Genomic DNA, 11,843 nt, shown 5'->3' with positions numbered 1-11,843 from the left:
TTGCAAACAATGACAAATATGTCTTTGTTGTTTGCATTTGACTTGACTTTGCATGCAACTTTGGTTTGCCAAGTAAAAGTGGGTTGCAGGGCTTATTAGGGATCGCTTCAGAGTTATTACATTACTGTTGAAATCGCTTTAAGCCTGTTCCAAGTTAATATTTCAAACATTACGAGCAGCCTCATGGCTTTCATTTTACTTGTGGTCATGATCGTGGATGACATGAAAATGATCCAGCAGAGGTCAACAAGCGTGTATGCTTTATTATAGGGTTACATGTTAATATGTCATTATGACAAGTTATAAGTTCATACAGAAAAGAGGAATGCACACTAAAAATATACAGACCCAGTCATACAGCTTGAAAAAATTATGATCTCAAGACGTTCCCACACCTTGATTATTTATTCATGAGGGGAAAAACAGATGTATAAGTATCATGTAACAAAAGATGTCTTAAATTTTTTTTGTACAACGTCTACCGCAACCATTCAAAAGCTGGGGTTAGTACGATTTTTTTTAATGTTTTTGAAAGAAGTCTCTTATGCCTATCAAGACCGCATTTATTTGGTCAGAAATACAGTAAAATGTAATTTATTCCTGTGATGCAAAGCTGAATTTTCAGCATAATTACTCCAGTCTTCAGTGTCACATGATCCTTCAGAAATCATTCTAATATGATTTGATTTGATCTGATTTGATGTTCAATAAACATTTCATATTATGATTCTTTTTTTCAGGATACTTTAATGAACAGGGAGTTCAAACAAACCACTTATGTGAACTATAAATCTCTTGCTGACCCCACATTTTTTAACAGTAGCATGTCTGTACTGTTCATGTCAGCATAAATGATTAATATGTCAATAACAGCAAGATAACAATACAAAGATAAAAATCATTTTACATTTTAATAACAAAATATGAGTGGCAGTTGCCCAGAAACAATTGGAGTTGTGTGTGGTTGACTGTACAGATGCTGGGGTGTTCTGGGTGTTTGCAAGGATGCTACTTACTCATATCAAAAGAACAAGTTTTCCAGGGCCTAGATATAGCTAGGATCATTATGTAAGTCTATAGAATTTTTTTATTCTTCGCCCAAGTCCAAACACTTAGAAAAGTAGCACACATCTCTTAAACAACATGCATGATTTGAGTTATTTATGATCATAGCAGATTTGGTGCAGGATGAGTCTATGTATTAAATGTGCTTTGTAATATTTAGGAGGATCTGTTGACAGAATGCAATATCATATACATAACTATGTTTTCAGTGGTGTATAAAGACCTTACATAATGAACCGTTATGTTTTTATTACCTTAGAACGAGCCGTTTCTATCTACATACACCGCGGGTCCCCTTATATTGAAATAGCCATTTTGCGCCGACATGTCTACAGTAGCCCTAAACGGACCAACTACTACAGAGCGCGTTTCGTCACTATGTTATTCTTCGTACAAAAATCACACACTAAACCTTTAAATGCATAGGGTCGGGACTTTTTTTAAATCCCTAGCACTAAGTATTAGCAATAATAATAATGATGCTTGACTTGGCAACACCACTTAGCCTAATTATACACTAATTCTGGAACAGGTTCCCTGCTTTTTCAATACTGATTGATCTATTGTCAGTGCATTTTGTATAGTCTTTTATGTAACTATCCTCATTTGCATCAGAGTGATGTGATGTAGTGGTTAAATATCTGAGCTGGTAACTAAATCCCATAGGGGAGCGCTCCATGAACTATCACTTTGCTCTTGAGCAAGACATTTCTCAGAAGGGCTGTCCTGATATAGGCTATAGTAAATGCTCCTAAAAACATTCTGCCAAAATGCTGTTAACATCTGTCCATTTTCATTCACTCAGGATGATGAATTCATGCGAGGCTGGAACCGCAAAACACACGCGGTTGGTTTTCATGTTTTATGGGGACTTTCCATTGACAATGCTTTTTATACTGTATAAACTATATTTTTCTTTTTTTCTTTTTTTTTGTATATTTTTTTGGTGTTTCTTGCCTTTTATTGTGACAGGACAGTATAGAGTTGACAGGAAGCGAGGTGGGAGAGAGACGGGGATCGGGAAAGATCCACGAGCCGGAACTCGAACTCGGGCCGCACGAGCGCAACGGCGCTAGATGTCGGCGCGCTGACCACGAGGTCATCGGCGCCGACTTTAAACTATATTCTGTCCTCTAACCTTAAACATACCCATCACAGGAAACTTTCTGCATTTTTACATTTTCAAAAAACATAATTTAATGTGATGTATTTGCTGTTTTCCACAAGGACAAGGATTTCAGATATTGCCATCTTTGTCCTCATAACGTAGGGTTTACATGAACAACACACACACACACACACAAAGAAATTTGATTTTTTTTTAATTCAAACATATACACTACTGTTCAGCTGTTGGTATAAGATGGTAAGATTTTTAATGAAAGTAAACACTAAAACAGAAGAAACCTTGAGAAATATTAATGCAATTTAAAATAACTTTTTTTCTGTTTTATTTATTTAAAATGTAATTTATCCCTGTGATGCAAAGCTGAATTTTTAGCATTATTATACTCAGTGTCACATGATCCTTCAGAAATCATTCGAATCATTCTATAAAGATTTGCTGCTCAAGAAACATGTCTTATTATTGTTATCAATATTGAAAACCGTTGTGCTGCTTGATATTTTTGTGGAAACCTTGATAGATTAGACAACAACAACAAAATCTTACCAACCCCAAACTTTTGAAAGGTAGTGTATTTTCATTTTGAGTAAATAACAAACTTAAATATCAGCTCTTGCTCACACCATCATTCCCATTCACCTTTATTATACAGAGAGGAACACCCAGGATATTGAAACATGCTCCTTTTATGTTTTACAGATTAACGAAAGTCATACAGATTTGGCCGACAAGAGGGTGAGTAAAGGATGACAGAATGATCATTTCTGAATTTTAGTGCATCCAGTTGAAATAACTCAAGTAATACTTGAACTGACTCTGATCTCATGGCATGTAGATGTGAAGTTTACTCTGATTCTGAGGTGAACCACTGCAGCACCGGTTCCTTGTTTTCTGCCAGCCACTTAATCTTGGCTGTTGTCTTCTCGATGGCCTGCTGCAGTGCTTGAGTTCCCGAGCCGAATCCGATCTCAGCGTTGTCCTTTTTGAACTGTTTCAACTGAACAAAGACAGCAAGGATTTAACACTTACGTCAGGTCAGTTTTTATCACCGTTTTATAATCCTCTCACAGTGCATGCAATAGATTTTTGCCATGTGGTTCTAGGTCAAAGTTCACATACCTGACTGAGTTCAAATGGTGTGGAGAATCTACTGGTAATGTCACTAATTAATCTGGAGAACGTGAATGATCCAGTGCCGTACCTGTTGAGTAAAACCAACATGTATACTTTCACTTTTTTTTTTTTTTTTTTGCTCGATCTGTGTGTAAGTGAGTGTGTTTGTGTGTTATGGTGTTTGCCACACTTACGTTTTGAAGAAATAGAAATAGTTTGCCCGGAAAAAGTCCCATGCCAAAGGTTGGCCAATAATATTACTGTTAATGTACCCAATGGTGGAAGCTGCATCCTGCTTGCGTATCTTTTCTGGATTCATGGTATATTGCAGGTACCTCAATAAAACATGAAACAATTTACACATTATACTTTGCATTTCCAACAGTATTACCATGTGTGTACACAAACTGTCCTTGTGTTCAAAAATACATTTAAAAAAATGCAATTCATATGCAGGCACTGACTTGAGCACCATTTCTGTAATGAACATTCATTGATTTTTGAATTAAAGTTCATTCTGATATTTGTTTTGTGGGGCTTAACCCTCTGGTGCTCTTTGACCGAAAAATGTTACATTTAGTTTTTTGTTTTCTCTCAAATTTGTTATATTATCAGAATGGCAGGAAACTTGGTAAAGGCTTTTGGCACTTGCTCTGTAAACACACACACAAATCATGAGTATGATTCGGAAAGTTGAAATGGTTCTGGAAAAAAATAAAATAAAAATAGTCGAACTTGTGCTCCTTGCAGTCAAAAATGGGAACAGATTTCATCTAGTGGAATATTTTGGTACTGCGCCCAAACAAAATTGGAAGCTCTTTTTTTTTCCTTCTTTTTTTTTTATCAAGCTTAAATTTGGAACACAACTTGTTTAGATTTATGGCTTTGATTTTCTCACAGTTTTAGAGTAAAATGTGTTTTGCAAAATATACATCTCATATAAAAAAAATGTATTTTTGTGCATTTTTCATAACAATAAACGTAAAATTCTATAACTTTAAGTTGACTTTTTTAAACTTTTTTTTTTTTCACTTCAGCAATAATCTGCCAAGTGTCGTCTTTTAAAAGAGACCAACTAAAGTCTGTGTTCCAAAGCATTCAAAATTTATGACAGTTTAAGTTGGAAATCCAGAGAGTTAAATAAATAAAAAAGTCTGGGTGCTTTAATTGTCCTGAGAGTCACTTAGAAAGTGCAATTAAAAGGCTGAAATCCTCAAAAAAAAAAAAAAAACGTTGCTCCATAATCTTTTGATGTAACACCTAAAAAAGCATACTGCATAATAAGCATATATGAATATTCATCAATATTAATATGTGAAAAATATTTGACTGCTAAATCAAAGTCATTGTTGTGTAAACACATTTTGTTGTAATCTTATAAGAAAAATATAAAACTGGAAATGATGTATAGTGATATAAAAATAGGATTATCAAAACATTTGTCCTGAAAAGTCACCATAAAATCCAAAAAAAAAAAAAAATGTACTGAATGTTGCAGTGTTCAATGTATTTGTCATTCAGACATTTCTAAGAACTTTGGATGAGCATTTTAAATTATAATTTTCTTTTTTTTCCTTTTCATCATTTCCTTTTTTTTTCCCTTTTTCTCAGATAAACATTACACTTCATTCAGATGTACATCAGATACTTTATATTGAATATCTTCATATCAAAAACATACACACACAGCATACAAATATATGCCCATATATACACAATACAGTCGTGTTTTCATCATTTCAGGCATCCTTATTTGTCTTTGAGCCTTGTGCTTTCCCATAGCTACCTGTTCAGTAACCAGGGCACTTTGGTGCAGGCCAGAGCCGATCTCAGTTTGACAGCTTCAGCTGCAACGGTGGCCTTCTGGAACATCTGCCAGCCAAAGTTCCATTCTTCTGCACCGCCCGCAGCGATGGCGTCACAGTACACCGTGGACCTTAGGTTAGGATGAATCCTGAAAGGTATGAGAAAAAGAACGACCATCTGACCAATTCCAGGGTGAGAATTATGAGGTGTGTGTGTGGGGGGCATCGGTCCTCTCTATTTAAGGCTTGTTGTCCCTGCTAGTTCCCTGTTAATGATAAGCTAAAGCCCTCCGGCACGTTGACGTGATTGGTTACAAGGTAGTTTGTGACGTAAGAAACACCAGCGATTTCAAACCGCTTTTTTGAGACTGTCTTCACTGCAGTTTTAAAGAGAAAATACTCAGTAATGGTGTTGACTTATGAATTGGTTGTCTTAAAGCATAGGTAATTAATATGATTAGCCTTTTGATTGTCTATGTTATCAAACAGCTAATAATGTGTTGCTAATGTTACAGAAACCATGTTCCCGTTCGCCATCTCAGTCTGCCTTCTAACAATCATCAGAAACGCTTTGAACAAATCAGAATGTCAGTGGAGAAAGGCATGTAGTTCAACATAACATTATAATATAGACCAATACACCCGTTATATTGCTAAATCTACCCAATTTTTCATATAAACAGAAAAATATACCGGGATAACCTGGCTTCTTTTGAGACTCCCCTGCTTTACAGCATAGTTAATGATATGTTAAAGCCCGCCGGCACGCTAACGTGATTGGTTACAAGGTACAACCACGTTTTTGAGACTGTCTTTAGACCACTGCAGTTTTAAAGAGAAAATACTCAGCAATGGTGTTGACTTATGAATTTGCACATGGTTTGTCTTAAAGATTATTAAAAACACCAAAAAACATCTGTTTGTTTAACAGCAGAGGCTCTGTTCTTTCTTTTAATGTTGCATGTTCATAAATAAATGTATTGCATGTTCAGCAGTGGCTGGCAACTTTTTTTTTTTAAATGCTGGCAGGGACAGAGTTAATATTTTACTAAAAAGTATTGTATTCTCTATTTATTGTCTAACTTTAATCAAGATGTAGGCTAATAATTTGCTTTAACTCTGAAATGACTTTCCTTTACAGATGAGGTGACGAATCCCTCTTTCCAACCCGTCCCCTCATATAATAAAATGATGATCAAACAAGCACTAGAAACTTGTAAAACACACACACACACACACACACATGATGCATCATTCTGAAGAACTGGCAAAGTAGATAATTTCTATATTGCTCCACATAGGAAATTGCTCAACTTGAGCAGTGTGGTTTACACTCACGCATTGACATGATGATTCTGCATCCATCTTTTGAACCAGCTCTTGGTTAGTTCTCTGCATCCCTCCACGCCGGTACTGCAGGCTAGTGAGAGTGCAATGATCTGTGTAAACCTGAGAATAAAAAATGTCACATTATTAAACATAACTTAATATTATTCTAATAGGGTCTGGGAAGTGTGTGACATAAAAGATTTATTCTTACTGATCAGTGTGGCCAGAGGGAACTGTTGTCCAGTTTGAGCTGATAGTGCCAAAATGTTCAAACAGAGGTTTGACTTGTTTCTTGAGATAAGCCTGAAAGAAATACATACAGCAGTTCATGTAATCTATCTGTTTTACTTTGATTATAAAGACGAGGTTTAACCAACCTGCAAGGCACCGTAAACTTCACTGCGGCCGAACAACTGGAAAAAATAGTTCAGATTCCGAAGCGCTGCCTCCCATGGAATGTATTCCCGCTCATGAATGAGATATTTAGTTGTCCTCAAAGCGAGTGTTATGTTTATAATGGATGCTCTGGAAAAATAAACAAAACATGACAGTTTTACAAGGAATACAAGACCCTGCCCCTTTTGTCTCAAAATGTATTGTGCCCCTCTCTGATAAATGTAAATAATAATTATTATTATTATAAATATTATAATAAATAACTATTACTAGTCTGGTCACTAGGATCCTACCACAAGCTTTGGGACATGAAAAAAGTAGGCCTAATGTTTTTTTTAAATAAAAAAACAAATTGTGTACTGTGCATATATGGAGGTACTGGGAAAAAAATCAGCTGTAGTAAGTCAGTCTAGTACCAATACAATAAAGCTTTGGATTTGGAATTGGAACATGTCTGTTTTTGAACGTTAAAAGTAATTTACGTTAAAAATAAAAGTTATACGTTTTAACAACGGACGTTCCCTTAGGGATCATGCGCTGGTAGCGCGTCAAAGCATTCTAGAGTATAAATATGCAGCTATAATGCACGTAGGTGATTTTGAATTAATAAATTAAATTAAATGTCGATATACTACTGTTAAGTGGTGTTGTTAAATTTTTAGCGCAATTTTATTATTTCTCTCTATGGCTCTGGTATGCAGCAGTTCGCCGCGAGTCTTCAAACTGCAGGAGTAACAGGTCACGTTAAGCGATTATGGAAAAGTTACATTTATCCTACCATGCTGCTGTAAATGTTGCGGCAGCATGCGAGTTATGCTTAACTATAATAAATGTATAACTCAATGTCAGCCTTCTGAAATTGACAATGTCATTCGTTTTTATCCAAGGGCATAGCAAGTGTTATTAGCTTGGGGAAATACATCTAGTGAAATGTAATTTTTTTCGCCGCTAGGGGTCGCTAACCTCTACAATAATAAAGGCGTAGATTGATGTGTAGATCAAGTAGATTGGAACCAGTTATTTTACTTTATAAAGTTTTAAATATTAATATTTTTCAAACTCATCGTTTTGCGTCGGAAGGCATTTATTAACCCACAGGAGCCGTTTGGAGTTCGTTTACTTAACTTAAACTTTCAACTTAAATCTGTTGGTTGCAATCCACTGCATTATGAAACTTGGAAGAGCCGGGATATTTTTTTTATATATAAATCCATTGTATTCGTCTGAAAGAAGGAAGTCATATAACATTACACCTTGGATGGCTTGAGGGTGAGTACATCATGGGCTAATTTTCATTTGAAAGTGAACTAGGCCTAATCCTTTAAAGCAATTCATCCCCGATAATATATTTTTGAATTTAATTTGATTAATTTCCATTACTTTAATAGGACAAAAAAAAAAAAAAATTCCAAGATCGTGGGCACCCTGAAACACATAGGGTTTGTGCAATGTTTTAATATATTTTTGAAAGAAGTCTCTTATGCTCAGCATTTATTTGAAATAAAAAATATTTTTTTTGTAATATTATAAATGTCTTTACTGTCACGTTTGGTTAATTTAATGCATCCTTGCTGAATAAAAGTATTAATTTCTGCAAGAAGAAAACAAAAAACAAAAAAACATACTGACCCCAAACTTTTGAACAGTAGTGTACATGGAATGTGCAACTGAATTTACATGCATCTCATGTAACACTCACCGTGCTAGATTAAAGGCGTCATCCAGAATCTGAGCTCTGTTCACCACAGGAATCACCTATGTAAAGGAAAGATATAAATGATAGTTTTATTTTCTTTTTGGCATTTTCGTGACTGTTCTTTCTTCTCATTTTCATGCAGGACCTGGTGATTTGACTCCAGTTGGCTGAGGAGTCGCTCCCAGTTGCCAAGGTCGTAGTTCACTCTGAAGTATCCTGACACATGGAGGTTGGCCAGCACCCATTCGCTTTTGCTGACTTTCATGGGTTTGTGAATAGCTTAGAGCAGATAAAATAAGGTCAATTTCATGTAGTATCTTCAAGCAAGGAGAAAGCATTTCATTTGACAGTAAATTGCCATTTTAATTGACAGGCGTATGACCTGTAATACTGTAGCTAGTAATAATAAGTAATAATTAATTATTACACTACTGTTCAAATGTTTAGGGGTCAGTAATGCTTTTATTCAGCAAGGACGCATTACATTGATCAAAAGTGACAATAAAGACATTTACAATGTTACAAAAGATTTCTATTTCAAATAAATTCTGTTCTATTGAAGTTTCTGTTCATCAAAGTTTCCTAAAAAACATTAAGCAGCACAATTGTTTTCAACATTGATAATAATGATAACTGTTTCTTGAGCATCAAATCTTCATATTAGAATGATTTCTGATGGATCATGTGACACTGAAGACTGGAGTAATGATGCTGAAAATTCAGCTTTGCATCACAGGAATAAATTACATTTGAAATATTATTAAAATAAAAATACATGTTATTTCAATTCCAATTATATTTCACAATATTACTGTCTTTCAAAAACTTTTGAACAGTAGTGTATTTTCAAATTAAAATAAGCCAAACAATATTTCAGAATTATAAACTTGAATTAATTAGAAAAAGCTGCTTGCTCAAATGGAACCTTTTCACAGACTGATGACGCATTTTAAAGGTCATCAGCATTGTAAATCCTGCAAGGTTTTTTTTTTTTTTTTTTTTTAAATGTGTGTAAATTTGTAACACTCTACTTTTTTTTATTATATTACCTTTGCATCAAATGGCAAAAAAATAGTTAACGCTGCTGTGAGGGTGTTTCTAATACAGCGGTTATTTTTTTCTTTTTTGAAAGTTGTGAAAACACTATTGTGGAGTTTTTCTTTTGCTATTTGAGCAAATGGGAACACAAAAAAATATATATTTAATGTAGTCTCTCATTCACCGCTATAGAATTTTACCCAACCATGACGCCTTCCGCTTCTGAGAAACCCGGAAATATGAAAAGGGTCAATTACTGTTAATAGTGCATTACGAAAATATTTGAACTAAACTAAAAATGACATAGAAAAACTATTACTTTTATAAGCAATCAGGTGAAAGTCTGACAACCCAGAGCAGCCTTTAACAACCATTCAGAACATTCTGGCAACTACAGAGCAACATGTTAACAATTGCTCAGAGTACCCAAGCAACACCCTGGCAACCACTCAAAACATCCTGGCATTGTGATAGCAAGTTTAGCACAGGGAACACTTTATAAAAATGTCTTCATTAAAAGTAAAAAATGTATGCATGCACTCAAGGCTTTCTTTCGAGCCAAAACAGTCTTGTAAGCTTCACTCCCTTTTCTTCCCAAAATATATTCATGGAGTAACATTTGACTCTTTGCCTACTACAGATTGGCCCTTGCTGTGGAGTGCAGAAACCCATAACAACAAGAACCTAGTGATCTGCATCTAAGACCTGTTGCAAGACTTTGAGGTAGATAAAGTGTTTAAGTAGATAAAGGTACATTGACTTTAGAAGGTTTCATGTACCTGATTTCTGTAGAAGCCACAGCTGATCCTGCACCTGGTCTCTTTTCATCCATTTGATGGGCACAAACCATTCATAACTGAGGTTTAACACAGCAGTTAGACTTATAGGAAGGGTTTTCAAATGATCTAGAAATAAGATATTGCAATGAAGATGCTTGACAACATACTTAAATTCAGATTTCCTATCCACCACTGCATCTTTTTCCAGGAGAAAGTGCTTTTGGCTGATGTTCCCAGTTCTAGTGTCAATGGTGACTACTGGGAAACCCATCTGTAGTATCCAGCGGTTCATGATCTCATGAACACTATACGGTAGTTTCACCCCTGGAGTTTGGTCCACTGCCTGGTTGAGACGTGAAAACGAGCATACCGTTGAATTCCAACAGTGTTTTTTTTACACCACATATAAATCTCAAACAGTTTAATATCCCACCTTTTGGAGATGATCCCAGAGGTCTGAATAGACCGTGCTCCCGAAAGCAAACTGGTTCAGATAGTTCTGTGGGAGAGGAACAACACGATCTCTTTTCACTGGTCGTGAAGTACGGAGTAAAAGTTGCATGAACTCTTCAACTTGTTCAAAAACTTGAGGCTACAGTAAGACTTACACTGAGTCCCTTGGCAAACACAGGCTCTGTCAGGAATTCTGAGAGCATTTTAAGCACTGCAGCTCCCTGTAATGACAAACATATGTAATGCCTTTATCTCTGACTGGACTGAAACTACCCTGACTGCTTTATGACTGTATTTGTAGCCCCTCAAGGAATGGTGCTTTTTGCTGGTCTTCCGGAATTACACATTATCAGTGCTGAAGCTGAAACCCAACATGGATCATCCAACATTGGAGCCAAAAATGTTTTCATTATAATCAATGCTAATGTTACGGGTGGTTGCCAGGACATCGCTAGGTTGCCGTTAAGGTGTTCTGAATAAATATTAGCACATGTTCTGAGTGTCATTGTGGTTAGATGGTTCTGAATGGTTGTTAGTCCATTGATATCCAGTTGCTAGGGTATTGTGGGTAGTTGCTACAGTATTCTGAGTGTTCTTAGTGTTTTTCTTTTCTTGGTGGTTGCTAGGGCATCACTAAATTTCTAGGTCTCATTATAATGTGGTTTTTCAAAGTTGTAATCAGTACTGGATGTAAAACAGATGTCCAGTTGCTGGGGTGTTTTTGATGGTTGATAGGGTGTTGTGGGCGGTTGCTACGGAATTCTGTGTGTTCCTAGTGTTTTTCTTTTCTTGGTGGTTGCTAGGGCACCACTAAATTTCTAGGTCTTATTACAATGCGGTTTTTCAAAGTTGTAATCAGTAATGGATGTTAAACAGATGTCCAGTTGCTAGGATGTTTTTGATGGTTGCGAGGGTGTTGTGGGTGGTTGCTATGTTATTCTGAGTGTTCTTAGTGTTTTTCAGCTCTTGTTGGTTACTAGGGCGTCACTAAATTTCTAGGTCTCACGATAATGCGGTTTTTCAAAGTTGTAATCAGTACTGGA

At 35.8% G+C, this 11,843-nt stretch overlaps 1 protein-coding gene across 1 annotated transcript in view; it reads right to left on the bottom strand.

Moving 5' to 3' along the window:
- Nucleotides 1-243: 243 nt before the first annotated feature.
- anpepa (alanyl (membrane) aminopeptidase a) overlaps nt 244-11,843 on the bottom strand; it is a 28,815-nt gene continuing 17,215 nt past the window's right edge. Inside the window, exons 9-21 of the mRNA XM_084108830.1 lie at nt 10,956-11,021; nt 10,781-10,846; nt 10,515-10,690; nt 10,348-10,424; nt 8,676-8,809; nt 8,534-8,589; nt 6,816-6,963; nt 6,650-6,741; nt 6,448-6,558; nt 5,091-5,258; nt 3,499-3,639; nt 3,311-3,392; nt 244-3,188 (exon numbers count right to left, since the gene is read on the bottom strand). Coding sequence (XP_083964956.1) covers nt 3,036-3,188; nt 3,311-3,392; nt 3,499-3,639; nt 5,091-5,258; nt 6,448-6,558; nt 6,650-6,741; nt 6,816-6,963; nt 8,534-8,589; nt 8,676-8,809; nt 10,348-10,424; nt 10,515-10,690; nt 10,781-10,846; nt 10,956-11,021 — 1,470 coding nt within the window. The 3' untranslated portion in view covers nt 244-3,035. The remainder of the gene's footprint in view (nt 3,189-3,310; nt 3,393-3,498; nt 3,640-5,090; nt 5,259-6,447; nt 6,559-6,649; nt 6,742-6,815; nt 6,964-8,533; nt 8,590-8,675; nt 8,810-10,347; nt 10,425-10,514; nt 10,691-10,780; nt 10,847-10,955; nt 11,022-11,843) is intronic.

The sequence above is a fragment of the Abramis brama genome (genome assembly GCF_963993115.1).
Source record: "Abramis brama genome assembly, chromosome: 3".
Taxonomy (NCBI): domain Eukaryota; kingdom Metazoa; phylum Chordata; class Actinopteri; order Cypriniformes; family Leuciscidae; genus Abramis; species Abramis brama.
The sequence above is the reverse complement of the archived record's forward strand: the minus strand, read 5'-3'. Positions and strand labels throughout refer to the sequence as shown.